This window comes from Hermetia illucens, chromosome 2 (genome assembly GCF_905115235.1).
Source record: "Hermetia illucens chromosome 2, iHerIll2.2.curated.20191125, whole genome shotgun sequence".
NCBI lineage: Eukaryota > Metazoa > Arthropoda > Insecta > Diptera > Stratiomyidae > Hermetia > Hermetia illucens.
The window spans coordinates 135,987,041-136,007,313 of NC_051850.1; the positions used below are offsets into that span (position 1 = coordinate 135,987,041).

General features: G+C 42.7%; 1 protein-coding gene across 1 annotated transcript in view; it reads left to right on the plus strand.

The window, feature by feature from the left end:
* Positions 1-8,369: 8,369 nt before the first annotated feature.
* The window catches only part of LOC119649868 (trypsin alpha-3-like), a 30,092-nt gene continuing 18,188 nt past the window's right edge, over positions 8,370-20,273 (plus strand). Inside the window, exons 1-3 of the mRNA XM_038052239.1 lie at positions 8,370-8,466; positions 8,660-8,930; positions 12,902-13,033. Coding sequence (XP_037908167.1) covers positions 8,808-8,930; positions 12,902-13,033 — 255 coding nt within the window. The 5' untranslated portion in view covers positions 8,370-8,466; positions 8,660-8,807. The remainder of the gene's footprint in view (positions 8,467-8,659; positions 8,931-12,901; positions 13,034-20,273) is intronic.

The following is a 20,273-nucleotide window of genomic DNA, read 5'->3' on the forward strand; positions in this document are numbered from 1 at the left end:
TTCAAATTCTGTTTTCTTTATACTCAGGGATTACAAATGAATCCTCCCACACAATGGTTTAAATATTCAGAATTGTTATCGGAGTGTAACAGGAGCTGTCACGATTGGAAAGACGACGTTAAAATCATTCCTAACCGACAATGGGACCTTCATGGGGTAGGACTAGAGACCATAGAGGTCTCTAAACCATTCAGAAATCTCAGGGAAGTCGACGGTATTAAGTTTGTCAAGTTATTTGTAACATCCTCTGTGGTGAATACCGATAACATTGTCACGAAAGACAGACTGGAATCAAAGGACGGAGCTCTTGAAAATGCATTTGAAACCTAGGCCTGTGCCATACAAAATACAGCCAAAAATAGCCATTGCCGCCCTGGTGGAAAGAAGAGCTGTTCAACCGCAGGATGCGGACCAGGGAGGTCTTCAACATCTGCTACAAATACAAGCAGCCATACAAGAATTGCCTGATCAATTAAAAAGTGGCTATCAGAGCTGCTAGAAAGCGATCATGGACTAATATTAGAAGCACTAGCGAGTTCGCGAGGCTTAGTAAGACTCTGCAGTCGTGTAAGGTTATGAAATCGGTAATTACTGAGGGATGAAATTAGTTGGGCTATAAACAGTTTCTTCGCATATAAATTTCTGGGCATAGACGGAATAATATCAACCATGTTCCACAAATATCAAGAAAGGGTTGGGCCGTCGCTTGTCGATGTGTACCGGAGCTGAATTTTTGTCCGATACGTATCGAACTCCTCCAGATACGCGCGTTTCGTTTTTATACCGAACGCAGACATGCACGGTCATGAATACTCATCTCTTTCGTGTTGAACACCCTTGAGTACGTTCCGGACATCCGCTTAAAAGTGATAATGGAGGGGACGCCTTTCTACAAATCTTAGCATGGCTACCTCCAAGGCAAATCCACAGAAACCGCTCCTCACGAGATAATTAGAACAATTCAGCGGTAGCTACATTACATGCAACATGCCTTAGCTGCTTTCCTGGATACAGAGGCCAAAGCCATTATGAAGAGTCTACCGGAATAGGATTAAGGGCTGTCTTACTCGGTGGAGAGTATCCATGCTAAAAACTTGGACAATCCAATATGATCTGGAAGGTAGTCACTTGATCAGAAATATGAGCAGAGGGATGCTCCGGAGTGGCGCCATCTTCCTAGTGCTCTCCGGGATAGTCTTGAATTGCGCGCATATTGGACAGGAGCGGGGTGGAGTTGGTAATATTGGAATCAAGGATATTTCCCTCCATTATAGGTGAAATCATGAGGGTATAACGAGAAAGCTGTGGGTTGCAAAAGGCGGCATCGACATAAATCCCGACCAAAATGGAGCTGATGCGATTTACCACCAAGGCAGGGATACCGGAATTTCACTTCCTCCGGCTAAATGAACAAAGGTTGGTTCTTTTCCTTAAGTACCTGCATTATGTCCTGGATCCTAGGCTAAACTATAACTATATGAAGACCCTTGTAAGGACGCGGGGTCATCGACCAAGGGTAGTTCCTTGGATATACATAGCTGTGGTTGACTCTATCCTAAAGTACAAAATGAAATATCTCGACGAAGTACCTGGAAAACACTTAAGCAGTCCCAACAGTCTACCCCAAACGCAAACCAAGATTCACGAGGAACTTCGCTGGAGGCTCTCTAACAAGGGCAGAGTAGAGAACCGACGACTTGTTGCAGGGTTACAACATAATATTCTTCATGGATGGCCAGGCCAGGCAGCCAGACGCTCATTAAGGTTTTGTATTCAGTGGTGGTATTCTTTACGTTGGTGAACCAGTGCAACCATGCGCTGAATAGTCTGGACGCACGCTCAAAGTCACCTTCCAGGTCATAAGAAGGGGAATAAGCTAGCTGACGGGCTTATCGTTGGCAGTCCCTCGGTAGGCAAAGTCTGCGTTCTGCTGGCGACTATTAGAAGTGGAATCTACTCGCACTACTTAATAACCGTTGATTTCAGATGGCGGGGGCTCACCTACTGCGGCAAGTCAAAAAAAACGTTGCTCATCTCTAATAAGACTCAATAGGGCCAGACGCGAACAAATTCGATTATAGGGGGTTGCATGGACCACTGACGTAAAGAAAACCATGGTACCAGACTCGGTATACCCTTCAATTCGCATTGTCGAAGCTGCTGCGGGGAGAAAGAAAGTCTCAAGTTCTTCCTTTATGATTTATGATTCGAGTCTAGCATTAACCGAGGGTACTCAACCGTTGGTTATGAGTCAATGAATCAACTTGGCGATCTTTTTAGTGAAAATGGTTTTTTCCAGCGCAAGACAAGCTAAGCTGCAATCCATCTTCTTACGCTGTCCGTTTTGTGCCAATTCAAAAGTGGTTTAGGGACATCACCCGCATAACCAATATATCGAGTTTTAACAAACTCATAGGAAGCGTTCCACAGATCTAGTCCTAGTATGGGTCCCTTCGTAATCTACATCCTCTTCTACCTACCGTGGGGATAAGGTCCCGGTAGTACGTATCACTTGAGCATCAGTCTATTTCTAGTGAGCTCTACGAGTGCTTTTCCGGCTGTGTGCCGACAGCAGCTCAGGGTCTTCTTCCTTTTTCCCGTTCCCCACAGGCTTGATCTCATTCCAGTAACAAGGGAGATAGATGTTAGATGCCCCAAGAAGTAGGTTCGGTTAATGCGTACGTGTACGATGTTTAGAAAGTTATTCTCATAGAATGCGGTCCATCTGCTCGGCATTAAGTGAGCAGAGGTTCTGATTTTACGGGTGCCAGGTTTATAACCAAGTTTCACGGATCGTTACTTAACTCGTCGATGGGGTTTTGCCAACCGGAAGAATTTTTTTTTCGTTTTGCATTTCAGATTTTCGTTTTGGGTGACCCGTACTCTGTCATCTTGGTACTTGCCTCCACGGGTGTCAAATTGCGTGCGACACTCTTTCCGTAAGGCTCCAATTACCGCCTTCCACCAATACATAGAAAGTTTATCATAACTGGAGACCCTCCGAGGCATTGAAACTTCACAGACTGTCTTTATCAAGTTCAACACTGGAGTCACGATAGTGTCAGCTGGAACGTCACCAACACCCGGAGTACCGTCCAGTATAGTTCCACCTGATATAAGCACTTCGACGAATCCCTTGATTCGGAACATTCGACGTGTACTGGGCTGATTCACACCCACAAATGCAGACAACTCTCTTCCCGTTATAAGTTTTTGCCTTGTGAGATCCCCAGAAAGTTGTAGACGTGTCCATGGTCTAAGGATCGTAAGGCATGAACCAACCGATTCTGAGTTTCCTGCTGTTATGGGGGTACCTAGCGATTTGCGGCAAATTCCATCACAGTGACACCTATTCGCACATTGAATAGCTCTCGCTCGTTTGATGGTATTCTCCACTTCGAAATTTTCTATGAGATTCTCTATCTATGAGAAACCACAGCCTTTACCCCTTGTAGCCCCTTGACGACCTCGTTTTGCGTATGGGAGACATTTTTGCATCACAAACTTCGGCCTTAATCTCCTAACGGACCTCGCTTAGAACTTCCGTTAATGTCCCGGCGGGCGGTTTAATCAACAGAGCCGGTGGTCTAGTAATGCTTCGTTTGCTTATCTTTTTCTTTGCTTGGGCAGACCATTTTCCAAATGGATGGCTTCTGTTTCCTTTTGTCCTTTTATCCCTTCTTTTTTTAAGCCCTGGATACTACTTGAGTGATGTCTCCACCAAACGCGTTTTCGTTTTTCCGAGCTTTCCCTAGTTCGTTACGCGACGGACTGTTTGCAATCCGTTTGGCGCCTACGGTGTTCTCAGTGGGAGTTCAGCTGTTTGCTTTTCGCGAGCTCTCCGCTGCTGTCCCCGCCGCCTGTTGAAGAAAATACTATCCAGAAATTCTTCCAGTTCCATCAGGCTGCTTTGAAAACTGTGCTGACGTTTTTGTGGAGTAAGACTATCTACCGACGACTATACTTTTCGGAGTTCATCAAATGTTTAAGCCCGTTCCAGATGTTTGAGGACTCAACGGGGGAGACTCATTTTCGTTCCGGCCCCAAAGACAGCTACTTTTTTCTCCTTCTCAACTATGCTATCAATTTAATTAGTTTTGTTTTCCATGGAAATCGTAACCACACATGTGCAATGGAAAAGCCCACTATAGTCAGGAAACGAGTATAGCTTCAGAGGACAGAGCTCCTACCCTCAGTTCCTTCAGGCCTGATATGCACTTGGCTGATCCATCGACCATCGACTCCGGCAGAGAGCTGTTGACGGAGTGTAGCGTATTTCGACGTCTATCGACCGCTCGTGGTTCATTCGTCACGGAGAAACCTTTTGAAAGCTACTATCAAGGACGAGGGTACACTGCCAGCTAAGGGGTCAGAACTACACCTCGCACATGCCACTCACCATATTGTCAGTGACTCGCCAAAGATCGCAGGCAAGCTTTGAGGGGATGAGATAGTATCTCAAGGGTACATATGGTGACAGTCCATTTTCCCAACGTGGCAAAGACGAAAACAGAGGAGCTTCTAAATCTTCTAATTGCCCAAAATGACGGTCTCCGCACACGAATTTTGGAAGGTATTTAGAAGTTCTATTGGAAGTTGACGGCCGAACTCGAGATGTGGTTGTAACACTGAACTCTTCTATTGGAAACGATCGAGAACTCCAGATGATGGTGGATGCCTGCAATAGAGTCATAATTGACGCGCATCTATCCAGCTGTCCAGTTAATACGAGTCACTTCAACAATCGATGTATCCTGGTGAAAGAGGAACCTCGCCGTAATGCGGACAAATGTCTGACAACTTTCAAAAGGGCGAAATAAATCGAGGATTGGACTGATAAAGGTACAGAAACATACTGTCAACGTGTAGCAACGCGAAAAATGCGGCAAAAGCAAATAGCTTCAAGAATTCTACGAAAAGATCATAGTGGGGACAGGATTTTCGAAATTCACTTCTTGGAGTTCTATTCCAAAATGGAGGACAGTACATTTTGTCTGATACCCCAAAACAGCCCCGAAGCTAGAGTAAGACAGACGACACTACTCTAGAGGAGCTAAGAAGTCAATCTATGTTCTCTCCTAAGGGTGATAAGTAGTAATGTAGTTTTGGGTTACATTGCAATTACATGGAGTTGTTCACATTCCGAAAGCGGTTAAAAAGAATCGTTCTCACCCAAAAACCTTTAAGCCACTTTGTTCGGTATATTTAGTTCTGAAGAACAAAATGGGGTAGCTCTTCGACAACTACATTAAAAATAATGTCCTAACCCATATACCTCTTGCATAACATTCTTACCGGGCACGACGCTATAAACGTTGAGCTATTCGGAGCTCTGATATGAAAGGAATATCCCTTAAGAGATTAAGGAAAGGAGATAGGTGGGAGTCTGATTGATGAAATATAATAAAAATATTGTTGTCTGCGCTCTGCAAGAAACTCAATGGTCTGGTGTCAAAAGCTGCAACATTGAACGCAAACACGGTAAACATGGCTATAAACTTCTCTATTTTTCTAACCCACACACTCGATACAGTGTTGGCATTGCCATCTCGGAGGGTTTCCGTGATGCCATTGAAGACGCCGAACGATTTGATGATCCGCTGATGAAACTCACCATTATATCAGCTGATCGCACTATTCACTTCGTCACCGCGTACGCACCACATACAGGTCGACCTGATGCCGAGCATGATGGCTTCTGGCAACTTCTCGATGAAAAGACTTGTTATGTGCCTGCTGACGACTATATCATCATTGCCGCGATCTTAATGGTCATGTTGGTGAAAAGGCAACCTATAACAGGTGCCATGGGGGAAACAGACTTGGAGCGCGCAATGAGCGTGGCGACCGTATAATGGATTTTGCGAACACCTATGACCTTGTGTCAGGATGGCTCGAGTGGTTAGAGCTCTGGGCTGTCGTACGGAAGGTCGCGGTTCAAACCTCACTGGTGGCAGTGGAATTTGTATCGTGATTTGACGTCGGATACCAGTCGACTCAGCTGTGAATGAGTACCTGAGTCAAATCAGGGTAATAATCTCGGGCGAGTGCAATGCTGACCACATTGCCTCCTACAGTGTGATGTAGTGTACCGTTACAGTCTTGAATGAAGTGCTTTAACACACTTCAAGGCCCTGTTCCAATGTGGATTGTTGCGGCAACGATTATTATTATTATTATGACCTTCTACTTATGAATACATGGTTCATCAAACGATTGGCTCATCCTCCTACATTTTATAGTGGGAGCAGTAAAACGCAAATTGACTATATTCTCATAAGACGCCACCATCACTGATTGCAAAGCCGCTCCTTATGAGACCATCGCACCTCAACATCGGCCGTTGATTACCGTCCTGCTAATTAAGCCACCGATAAAGCAGCGTGAGGAACGCGCTGGCCCGCGGCGCATTAATTGGTGGCGATTTAGTGAGAAGAAAGAAGAAATGATTCACTTACGCGATTACCAACCATTATGAATGTGGTAGAATCGCGGAACCAAATGAAAGACACGATCCACAAAGCAGCCTCTGCAACCCTTGGGGTCACCAAGCCACGAACGCGGTACATCAACCGAGATACTTCGCTTTGGAATAACGATGTTGAAATGAAGGTCCATGAAAAGAAACGCCTCTACCACAAATTCCTCCACGATAAAACACTGACCAGTTGGGAAACTTATAAGAACGCCAACCGCAACGACAATCGTTGCCGACATTTGGACCAGATCCACCTGCCAACGCAACTGAGCTCTGGAAAGCGAAGAGCGGGGACCCAGCACTGTGACTAATCGGGTTTTCAGGAAGGAACGACACTATCTGACTGGCAAGAAAGTACTAACAGAATTACTGTCGATCGGACAGTTACTTTCCCATATCATGAAGGTTTTTGAACGCATTCTTGACAACCGTATTCGCAAAATCGTTGAAATAACCGTGAATCAACCCGGATAGCGCCCTATGCACTACTTTATGCAGATGATGTTTTCCTAGCATCTCATACAAAAATTATCTCGAGCAACTTGTCCAAAAATTGAAGATCGCGTTATGCAAAACGGTCTCAGATTGAATTTGAATAAAACTGAATTTTTGCTGACCGATCGCCATGAAACAGGCAGAATCACTGTTAGCGGCAGTGATCTGTCTAGAACTGAGCGATTTAAATACCTTGGGACAATGGATGAAGTGGCGTTCCACAACTGGTGTTCTTTATGATCGGCGTATTAACGAACATCTCGAATCTAAAATTTACCGCAATGTCGTCCATCCTGTCGCGCTCTATAGTTCTGAGTGTTGGCCGACTATAAAAAATAATGAACGGTGCTTGCGGTAATAGGGATAAAGATGTTGTGTTGGACTAGTGGGGTGACATGTTTTGATCGAATCCGAAATGAGGAAAAATTGCAAGAGAGTCGGCTTCGATAGTATGGTCATGCATTTTGTTCTAACGAGAATTCACTTGCCAAGATTGGTCAGAACATCGAAGTTGATGGTAAACGACCAAAAGACAGGCCGAAGTAACGGTGACTTGATACGCTGGATGGGTATTTAAAAGCCTCGAGATTGCATCCAGATCAGGCATTTGATAGCGCCAAATGGTGCAACCGATCACAACGAGCCGAACCCACTTCTGAACGGGAAAAAGGTTGAAAAAAAAGAAAGAAAGAAGAATGACCATAACGCCTGTGTCTGTAATATGCACTAATATCTTGTAGTCTGAAAAAAATATGAAACAATATTTTGGGTTTTTAGCCATATAAGAATAGAAAAATTTTCGCAGAAAGTTTCTCATATAAGATGAACACAAACCTTTATAGCCAAAGCACCAACTTCCGGTATTCCGACTTGTTTCGTTACAGTGGCTCTACAGAATATTTGCACTCGATTCGCGGTCAATAATCGAATATCCTTTTTACGTCCAATAAAATGTTCATCCCAATGTATGTAGGCTGGAGAAATAACAGGTAATGTAGTTTCCTTTCTTTGAGTGAAGATTAGCTTAATAGCCCATGCGGTGTTAGTGGCTATTTGCTCCATATTTTCTAAGAAAATCTAGTTGACTTGGGAATTCCTTACAGAAATTCAATGTCAAATTTTAACTTATTACACCCAATTTGGATTTTATCAATTTATTTTAAATTATTTTATTTTGGCTCTAGGAAAAATTAAAATAATGATATTTTTAAGATGTTTTGCTCCCATGTTATTTGCACTGCTCGAAATTCAAGCCAAAACCCCTATAGGCAACTGTTCTGGGTGGTATGCTAGGCTGGGCCAGTTTCCATCCATGGTAAGCTCGTAGACTAAAACTATTTGCGCCTATTTTCTTTCTAACGATGACAAAACGACCCATAACCTCTCCTTTACATTAGGTAGGTGCATACCATTGTGGTGGAGTACTGGTCAACTTGCAATATGTGTTATCAACCGCGAGTTGCTTTGCCCATAGTGTCCGCTTTGACTATCATGTGAGTATAGTTTACATCTTGCAAAATTTTACAGTTGGTCACTACGCTGCCAAAGTATAAATTGCCACCTCAATTTGAATGTAAAGCCTTCGGAATGGTGTAATATCACTTAGTCTCATAATATCAACTGAAATTGGGGGCGATAGTCTTTGTTTTTAACTAATATGTGATTACCGTTTTCTGCCAATCATAGGATAATGAGTTCCATTACATGGTAAACTGCACTAAGGGACATTTGCCCTTCCCCGATGCGTCATCTATTCATTATTACTTCCAGTTTCTAATCAGTATGCCCACGGGTATCTGATCCATACGGCGACGATATAAGTTGTAAAGTTACAATGGCGGTCAAGCTCCATGTGCTGCTTGCCCCAGACGTGTTAATCATCCTGGGGGTTTTCGTCGTGTGTTTTATCTGCTGCTGTTTACCTGCAGACAAGAAGCGCACACAGAGTCAAAGAAGGGTAATATTTAGTTATAACAGATTAAATGTCAATTCCTAATTATAATAATACTAATTATTCTCAAGCCCGGTTGTCAAAGAAGGAGGGATAAGTAGCTTAAGTCTGAATCGTTGCACGCCACCGCAGCGTCTCAGGGGGTAGGTGAGGAAAGTGCAGCAACTTTGTAGTCTTGCAGATTACTCACTGAGGAAGCTATAACCACACCTGGCAGTTAGGTATAAAATGTAAATGTGAATCCATCCAGAGGCGGCATCAATAATACCACTCCGCCCTGCGAGCAATAACTTCAACAGTCCCCAAAGCACACCCAGCAAAAGCCTCCACTTCGGATCGGGGTGAATTCCCAAGTGCATGTATAGAATTTTCGGAAGTGGCTCCTTTCCATAGATGGGTGTTCCTAAGCCCCATGTACCTCCAGGAAATCCGGGAATTCTAGCTGATATCAATGATGTGTTTGCATCTCGACTGTGAACTACAATCACTTGTGTATTGTGGTCAGCTGTCAGACTGCACGCGAAAGATCCGCTTTCTCCACTCAAGGTCGAAGAAATCCACCTGGAAAAATTCATCCGGAATGTTGGCGGGACTCATCATCATCATCACCAACGGCGCACCAACCGGTATCCGGTCTAGGCTTGCCTTAATAAGGAATTGCAGACATCCCAGTTTTGCGCGGAGGTCCACCAATTCGATATCCCTAAAAGCTGTCTGGCGTCCTACGCCATCGCTCCATCTTAGGCAGGGTCTGCCTCGTCTTCTTCTTCTACCATAGATATTGCCATTATAGACTTTCCGGGTGGGATCGTCCTCATCCATACGGATTAAGTGACCCACTCACCGTAACGTATTGAGCCGGATTTTATCCACAACCGGACGGTCATGGTATCGCTCATAGATTTCGTCATTGTGTAGGCTACGGAATGGTCCATCCTCATGTAGGGGGCCAAAAATTCTTCGGAGGATTCTTCTCTCGAACGCGGCCAAGCGTTCGCAATTCTTCTTGCTAAGAACCCAAGTTTCCGAGGAATAGATGAGGACTGGCAAGATCATTGTCTTGTACAGTAAGAGCTTTGACTCTATGGTGAGACGTTTCAAGCGGAACAGACTTTGCAAGCTGAAATAGGCTCTGCTGCTGACAGCAACCGTGCGCGGATTTCATCATCGTAGCTGTTATCGGTTGTGATTTTCGACCCTAGATGGGAGAAATTGTCAACGGTCTCAAAGTCGTATTCTCCTATCCTTATTCTTGTTCGTGTTTGACCAGTGCGGTTTGATGTTGTTGGTTGATTCGCCTTCGGTGCTGACGTTGCCACCATATATTTTGTCTTGCCTTCATTGATGTGCAGCCCAAGATCTCGCGCCGCTTGCTCGATCTGGATGAAGGCAGTTTGTACGTCTCGGGTCGTTCTTCCCATGATGTCGATATCGTCAGCATAGGTCAGTAGTTGGGTGGACTTGAAGAGGATCGTATCTCTTGCATCACTTTCTCGAGGGCCAGGTTAAGGAGGACGCATGATCCTTGTCGTAGACCGTTGTTGATGTCGAATGGTCTTGAGAGTGATCCTACTGCTTTTATCTGGCCTCGCACATCGGTCAGGGTCAGCCTAGTCAGTCTTATTAATTTCGTCATGGCCGTGTACAGTTTTACCCTGGCTATACTATCATAGGCGGCTTTGAAGTCGATGAACAGATGGTGCAACTGTTGTCCATATTCCATCACTTGCCGCACAGAGAAAATCTGATCTGTTGCTGATTTGCCTGGAGTGAAGCCTCTTTGGTATGGGCCAATAATGTTCTGTGCGTATGGGGCTATCCGGCCTAGCAAGATAGCGGAGAATATCTTATAGATGGTACTCAGCAACGTGATATCTCTATAATTGCTGCATTGTGTGATATCTCCCTTTTTATGTATGAGACAGATAATGCCTCGTTGCCAATCGTCAGGCATTGATTCGCTGTCCCTTAGTTTGAGCAGAAGTTGATGGCGACTTATGATTTTTTAGCCGATGAATTGCACGGACTGTTTCTCCTAACCTTGGTGGTGGCAGTATTTGTCCATCGTCTTCAGTTGGCGGGACCTCCAACTCGCCGATGTCCTGGTTTTTCATCAAAGTACTCAACCCATCGCTCTAATATGACCATTCTGTCGGAAATCAAATTTCCCTCTTTGTCTCGGCAGGATGAGTATCGGGGTGTATAAAGCCTTCAGCCTTCAGTGCCTGGTTCTGGTGCGGTTGCTCCCTGTACTTTTCTAGATCACAGACTTGTTGGTTCTCCCAGGCTTCCTTTTTCCGTCTGTGAAGTCGCTTCTCCGCTCGACGGAGTTCATGATAAGTCTCTGCGCGTGCCCGCGTTCTTTGAGAATGCAAAGTTACTCCACCCGATTGTCAGAGGGGATTCTAGGTAGTATTGTTATTCGAGCTTGGAGCACCATGGCAACGAGATAGTGATCCGAGTCTATATTGGCCCCCCTATATGTTCTGACATTCATCAAGGCTGAGAGGTGGCGGCGTTCGATCAACACGTGGTCAATTTGGTTGAAAGTGGTCCCGTCTGGAGAGGCCCACGTATGTTTCTTGACTGTTTTCCGCGTAAACCAGGTACTTCCAACAACCATTTCATGTGACCCTTCTAATTGAATAATCCTGAGTCGATTATCATTTGTTTTTTCGAGTAAGCTATGAAAGCCAACATATCGCCTGAATACGGGCTCCTTCCCTACTTGCCAGTTAAAATCCCCAAGTATGATTTTAATATCATATCCGGGACAGGCTTCGAGGGTTCGTTCTACAGTCTCCTCTGTAGGGGCGTGAACGTGAATGAGGCTTATATTTCTAAATTTTCCTCGGAAGCGCAGAGTGCATAGCCGTTCGCTGATGTTTTCAAAGCCGATAACAACAGGTTTCATTTTTTGGCTGACTAAGAAACCTACTCCGAGCACATGGTTTACTGGATGACCGCTATAATATATGGTGTAGCGGCTCTTCTCCAGGAAACCGGTCCCTGTCCATCGCATCTCTTGTAACGCTGTTATATCAGCTCTATATTGGGACAGGGTATCCGCTAGCTGCTCATCAGCTTCATCTCTGTACAGGGAGCGCACGTTCCATGGGAAGATGCGGAAATTTTTATTCCGTTGTCGTCGGGTTCGTCGTTGTAAAGTCCATCCTGTCCGAGGCTCCTATCGTAGCTCCATAACATCGGTTTTCCGTGTAGGGTTGTCAGCCCTACCCAACCCCCAACCTGGAGGACCAGTTGGTACAATTTGTCCCGTTTTTAGGCGCGGGAGACTCGCCTTCATCCTTCTCCGTCTGCAGTTTTATAAAGAAAGAACTCCCAGCGGTCACCACGTGGAGGTGGAGATAGGGTTTGGTAGTAAAGCTGCTGGTGTTGGTTCAGCAGGCATTTCTCAGGTTTTATGCTCCATCGTGGGTGCCAATCCACGTTTCGCCCTTGGACCTATACTACCCTTTGACCACCCTCTAGGTATAAATAAGCAATAAGTTCAACATTCCCCCAAGCACACTTCTTCACCACCCAGCAAAAGCCTCCAAGTGAATTCCCAAGTGCGTGTATAGAATTTTCGGAAGTGGATCCTTTCCACAGACGAGGTGTTCCTAAGCCCCATGTAAATCCAGGAAATCCGGGAATTCTAGCTCAAATCAATGATGAGTGTGCATCTCGACTGTGAACTACAATCACTTTTGTATTGTGGTCAGCTGTCAGACTGCACGCGGAAGATCGGCTTTCTCCACTCAAGGTCGAAGAAATCCACCTCGAAAAATTCATCTGGAACGTTGGCGGAACTCATTACGGCAAGACATTGCTAGACTAACTTAAATCAGCACTGGCGATAATATCGAGCACCATACTGGAAAGTTTGGTGAACAAACTTTCGCAGCTCCTTATGCTGCCCATTTGTCATTTATAAGTATATACGAGCTAAAATATTTTTTTGCTTTGAATTTCAGCATACAATTTTCGTAGGTGTATTGAAATGGCCGTCAGGTGAATCAACGAAACAATTACGCTATGCTGTTGATGCAAAAATACACGAGAAATTCGACGTGAAAACCATGATGTACGACTTTGCTCTTGTGAGGGTAAGTTTAGTTAAAAATATTTTTTAAATTTTCTAGTTGTTAAGCTACCGAATACCAAACACGAAACTATGCTGGTTTCTGGCATAAACAAAATTCGGAATTAATTCTTCCCTGTTTAGACCGCGAGGTACTAGAAACGTGGCGAATGTTTTCAGAGTCGATGATGACCTCATTAGAGAAAGCCGCGACAAGGTGAAAGAACGCACTTTCTTGCTTGCAATGCCTAACATCTTGTTTAGTAAGAAAGCGGGTTGAGCAGGACAGAGTTCTTCATTTTCCACTGACCACCCAAACCCGACAGAGGCGATCACGTAACACGTGCGTCATCATCATCATCATCAACGGCGCAACAACCGGTATCCGGTCTAGGCCTGAGTCATAGTCGATGAAGCAGATGCCAACATCTGCAATTCAATAGATAACAATGTCTGTAGTCCTTCCTGGAATAACATCCCATTAGATAAATAAATCCCCGACCTTCCTGGAATAATATCCCATTAGATAAATAATTCCCCGACCTTCCAGGAACATTATCACCATGGGTAATAAAAGTCTGAACCCATATAGTAATTAAGATCACAGGTCATAGGGAAACATGTTTTGTATAGTTTCCCTGTGTTAAAGATAAGAACCATGGGTCACAAGGAAATATGTGTTGTATATTTCCCTGTCGACTCATTAGTAAATAAGACATAGTATTTAAGGAGGTGTAGAAAACGGAGATCAGCAGTTCCTCGAGTACTACCAGAGCGTAAGCACTCTGGCCCTCGTGAATGAATAAAAAAGTATAAAACAAATATCGTTTCATTTGTTAACCCATTTGTTAACAGTTATTTGTTAACTGGCGCCCAACGTGGGGCTTGAACCTATCCTATTCCTTGATAAATTTTTTCACGGCAAAGTTATAGCCGGTATAAGAGAGAGTGTATAATACATGTAATAATCGCGTCGAGTCGCACGGTGTTATAGCAGTGATAAGTGGCATTCTGGCGAGCAATTAGAGACAGTTAAGTGTTAGTTATAGTTACCTGTGAAAATACGTCGATGTTAATCCTGTAAGTAATTTTTTTTTTTGTAAAACCTTGTAGCTAATATTATCTATAATACTTTGCTCTTATTTCTCTATTCTCTTTTGAAATTTCGTAAACTTCGAAAAAATGTCACTGAGCGCAGATGCCATTACTGACCTTATAACCCGAATCACTACGGAGATTGTATCTAAAATGCAATTCGAAGTGCAAGGGCAAATCAATGCATTAGCCATTGAAAGTCAAAAGATTTCAGCGGAAGCAGATGCCGCCTTAGAAACGCGACTTCAGTATGCACTCCAATCGCAAAAAAATGAATTATCTTCCCAATTTCATTCTGCTATTCCTTCTAAAGAAGTAAAAAAGTACGAAGATGTACAAATTAATGACGCTATTCCATGTGAAATTTCGCTGGACGTTGTAAAAACCGTGCCAGAATTTTCAGGAATAACTGAGAAATACCCCTCTTGGCGACAATCGGCCAAAGCGGCTATTAAGCCTTATGAGAGATACGTTGGATCAAATCGATATTATCAAGCGATTGCAATTCTTCGTAATAAAATTACGGGAGCAGCCGACACTGTCTTGTCTTCCTTTGGCACTCCTTTGAATTTTGAAGCTATTCTAGTTAGACTTGACCATACGTATTGTGATAAAAGACCATTGCATCTCTTAGAGCAGGAACTTTCAACTCTTCGGCAGGGTAAATTATCTATAGTAAAGTATTACGATACCGTGGAAAAACAGCTCACTCTCATAACAAACAAAGCGTTAATGCAATATTCCGAGAACCAGGAAGCATTGCAATTGCTGAATGAAAAGTACAGGAGCGACGCACTGCGTGTATTTGTATCTGGATTGAATCGCCCATTAAGCGATATACTGTTTTCCAGCAGACCCGTAGATCTTCCTAGTGCTTTAGCGTTGGCTCAAGAATTGGAAATGAACCAAGAAAGGTCAGCCTTTGCTAGTGCATTCACTGAACGAAAAACTTTCAATCCAATGCCTCGCAAACATTTTCCACAGTACAAGGTAGAGTCCCAAACAAAGAAACAGATTTTACCTACTCCCGAGCCTATGGATATAGATCCATCATTTTCGAGATTCAATAATGTATCAAATTCTAAAAGAACTCAGAACAGGTATTCGACGACTCACCGACCAAATTTTAATACAAGTGGACCAAATAGAGTGTTCCACCAAAACCAAGTGACAAATTTTTCCCGACAAGGCAAACCTAAGAATAAAGAATCCGGTAAAGACCATAAAAGATCACAACGTGCCAATTATATTAGTGCACAGAAATACGGATCAAAGTCAGCTCAGAATTATCCTAATGTTTCAGATGATGAACAACATTCAAATGTTACTGACCAATTTTATTTATTGAACACTAGCTCTCGACTACCTTTTATTGTGAAAACTGCAGCTAATGGAAAAAAGTTGAAGGTACTTATTGATACTGGAGCTGCAAAGAATTACATCAAAGAACTTTCATTTTTGAAATCTATTAGACCGGTACAGAATCCATTTTATGTTTCATCAATTAATGGGTCAACCAAAATTTCAAAAAAATGCACCATTCACATTCTAGGACAGGAATCCGAATTTTTCATTCTACCGAACCTGGTTGACTTTGACGGAATATTGGGTTATGACTTCCTTAAGGAAATCAGCGCCACTGTTGATACAGGTTCAAGCTGCATCAGACACCAAAATGGCGTGGAACCTCTTTCCTTTATGGAGTGTGCTCAGGTAAATACCTTGAAGATGGATTATAGTAAAATTCCTGAAGAGGTTCGTTCGGAATTCAGATCAATCTTGAGATGTAATTCTAACGTTTTTGCTGATCCAAACGAAGTTCTACCATACAAACCTGCCAATAGTAATGTCGTAGCAGACGCTCTATCTCGTCAGTACATTCAACATCTCAGCAACGATAATTCCACTGGGAGAACTTGCACAAACAGTGAAGTATCTTTTACTCAGTACATACGGACCGTGTATAAACCGATAAATAGTTTCAGAAACCAAATATTTTTATCACTGGCAGAATCAACCGAAATAAAAACGACAGCACCGTTCGCCGGCTATCTCCGACACGATATTCAATTTAAGGATTTTCATTCATTATATATGGTTCTTAAAAATGTAATTAATTATAATATTGTGAACGGAATTTATTGTCCGCTTGATGTGCTCGGAAAAATCCAAAACGAATTAGTGGAACTATTTCCATCAGTCCGATTTAGGCACACTACTAAATTCGTTATTGATCTTCTCAATAGTAACGATCAAGTGGAAACCATAGCTATAGAGCATGAAAGAGCACACCGTTCAGCAAACGAGAACTACCAGCAAATTTTAGATAGCTATTTCTTTCCCAAGCTTAGGCAGAAAATTAAGGCTTTCGTGGGAAAATGTGCTATTTGTGCGCAAGGAAAGTATGCAAGACATCCAAAGAAAGAGATGTTGACTCCTACTCCAATCCCCAACTACCCTGGTGAGATCTTGCACGTGGATATTTTTAACACAAATGGTCTTTACTTTATCACATGTATCGACAAGTTCTCTAAGTTTGCCATTGTAGAACGTATATCCTCTCGATGCATAGTCGATATAAAGAATGTTCTACTCAAGATTATTGGATTTTTTAGGAAACCAAGAATACTGGTTACTGACAATGAACCTTCATTCTGTTCTCAAACTATCGAATCTCTGATTAAAAACAAGTTCAACTTATCTCACTATACCGTACCTGCAATGCATAGCGTAAGTAATGGTCAAATAGAGAGATTCCATTCAACACTTGCTGAAATTTCGAGAACTTTGAATATGGAGAACCACACCGATGACACTGAGGAAATAATATTAACAGCCGCCATCAAATATAATAGTTCAATTCACTCCGTAACTAAAAGAAGACCTGTAGACGTCTTATTTTCCCTACCTGAAAAGGAAATTAAGGAAGTAAGATATCTCCTCCAGAAAGCTCAAGAGAAACAATGTCAAATGCAGAATAAGAAACGGGTATCCCGTGAATTCCACGCCGGTCAAGAAATATTTGTTAGAATAGACAAACGGCGAGGAACAAAACTGACTAGGAGATACGTAAAGAAGATTGTTCAAGAAGATTTAGGGACAACTGTATTAGTTGATGGCAAAAAGATTCACAAAGATAATATTCGATAAAAATCTTTTCGAATTACTATTCTTCACCACAACCAACGCACGACTATTGGACTTCTCAACGGCTATGTATATACCTTTCCGGAAACGTCACGATTTACCAAGAATTTATTTATTTAATACACACCGTGAATCTAACCGAATTCGAAGTAATCGCAGAAAATATTCAGAACTTTGAAAAGCTATTTAAAGTTAAAGAAGAAAAAGCATCTCTTGAAGCTGATTTTAACGAAATTACGAAATTACTAAACTCCTTGCGATTCCACAAACAAAAAAGATCAATTGATTTCATAGGCTCTGCATTGAAATTTATTACTGGCACCCCTGATCATAGTGACTGGACAATACTTCAAGAAAAACAATCTAGATTGCTTATAGCGGAAATTCAACAAATTGAGACCAATACAGAACTCACTGCAAAAATTAACGAATTAACCACTCAAATTAATACGATTCAACGTAATTCCATTAGGGTGGAAAATTCTGCAAGATCCAGCCTATTTCAACTAATCTCAATAAGAAATGAAAGAGCAATAGGTCTATTAGATAATGTCGTCTACTCGGTTACTTTTGCACGCTTAAACATTGTAAATCCTATTATTTTAGCAAATTATGACATAAGAGATTTGATTAATTCAAACGTTACTATTAGTCTAAATGATTTAATGACAGCCTCACAAGTTAAAGTCTATGCCGACGAAAGCATATTAAAATATTTAATTAAAATTCCAAAAATTGAGGAAATCTGTCCATTAGTAAAAGTTTCTCCCGTAGTTCATAATAATACTATTTTAAATCTGCTTCATGAGCATATCTCTACGTGTGAGTCAGGAAACCAAGCATTAAGAAATTGCAAAGAAGCCTTAAGTTTATCTATCTGGCAGAAGTATCCCTTCGACCACTGTTTAATGCAGATTTTCAGTAACGCCACAGCCACGTGCAACACCACGACAGCCCACCACATTTCATTGTACAAATCGACGAGAATACAATACTCATCAACGACAACAATGCAAGGATCATCGAGAACGATAGCGAGATGGCTACTAACGGAACTTTCCTCCTTATTCACTCGAATGACGTACACATAAATGGCACGCTATATCCAGTAACATCCAGGAAGCCGACAATGGAACCACAGACACCGAGCGTTTTCAACCTAAAGAATTTGCAAAAGATCGATCAAATGACAGACCAGTTTGAAGCAAAAAAACAAGTAACTGGCTTGCAGCTGCTATTTTCGGATTTACAATGTTGACAATGACGGGATCAGTGTGCTACTGCAGGTACAAGCGCCGCGAGAATCATGAGGTCATCATACCCCCAGTCCAATTCAACAACGACGAGAGAATGCAGCTCATCCTGAAAACCATCAATAGCAACTTGCAACAGATTCGGGACGAATCTGCTTAAGAGGGGGAGTAGTCATAGTCGATGAAGCAGATGCCAACATCTGCAATTCAATAGATAACAATGTCTGTAGTCCTTCCTGGAATAACATCCCATTAGATAAATAAATCCCCGACCTTCCTGGAATAATATCCCATTAGATAAATAATTCCCCGACCTTCCAGGAACATTATCACCATGGGTAATAAAAGTCTGAACCCATATAGTAATTAAGATCACAGGTCATAGGGAAACATGTTTTGTATAGTTTCCCTGTGTTAAAGATAAGAACCATGGGTCACAAGGAAATATGTGTTGTATATTTCCCTGTCGACTCATTAGTAAATAAGACATAGTATTTAAGGAGGTGTAGAAAACGGAGATCAGCAGTTCCTCGAGTACTACCAGAGCGTAAGCACTCTGGCCCTCGTGAATGAATAAAAAAGTATAAAACAAATATCGTTTCATTTGTTAACCCATTTGTTAACAGTTATTTGTTAACTCCTGCTTTAATAAGGAACTCCAGACATCCCGGTTTTGCGCCGAGGTCCACCAATTCGATATCCCTAAAAGCTGTCTGGCGTCCTGGCCCACGCCATCGCTCCATCTTAGGCAGGGTCTGCCTCGTTTTCTTTTCCTACTATAGATATTGCCATTATAGACTTTCCGGGTGGGATCATCTTCATCCATACGGATTAAGTGACCCGCCCACCGTAACCTATTGAGCCGGATTTTATCCACAACCGGACGGTCATGGTATCGCTCATAGATTTCGTCATTGTGTAGGCTACGGAATCGTCCATCCTCATGTAGGGGGCCAAAAATTCTTCGGAGGATTCTTCTCTCGAACGCGGCCAAGAGTTCGCAATTTTTCTTGCTAAGAACCCAAGTTTCCGAGGAATACATGAGGACTGGCAAGATCATAGTCTTGTACAGTAAGAGCTTTGACCCTATGGTGAGACGTTTCGAGCGGAACAGTCTTTGTAAGCTGAAGTAGGCTCTGTTGGCTGACAACAACCGTGCGCGGATTTCATCATCGTAGTTGTTATCGGTTGTGATTTTCGACCCTAGATAGGAGAAATTGTCAACGGTCTCAAAGTTGTATTCCCCTATCCTTATTCTTGTTCGTGCTTGTGTTTGACCAGTGCGGTTTGATGTTGTTGGTTGATTCGTCTTCGGTGCTGACGTTGCCACCATGTATTTTGTCTTGCCTTCATAGCATCGGCAACTGTGCATAGCATCGGCAACTGTGCATAGCATCGCTATCTTTATTTCGGCAGACTTTTGGTCGTTTCTCATCAGCAAGTGAATTCCCATTGACCCTAATTACGCGGCCGTACTAACGAAGACGCCTCTCCTGCACTTTTTCTACGATCAGTGCAACCCCATATCTCAGGTATTTTCATTTCGGAAATAATCATAGCATATTACGCGACTGGTCAAACGCAACATCTTCGGCTTCATTACCGCGATTCGTCGTTCATTGTCTTTTGTAGTCGGCCAACACCCAAAGCATACGAACTGACAAAGCGGATGAATCTACGGAAAATTTTAGAATTGAGACGTCGATACCAAAGTAAGCCAGGTTTGGAACGCCACTTCATCCAGGTTGCAGTAATGCGTAATGTAATTTC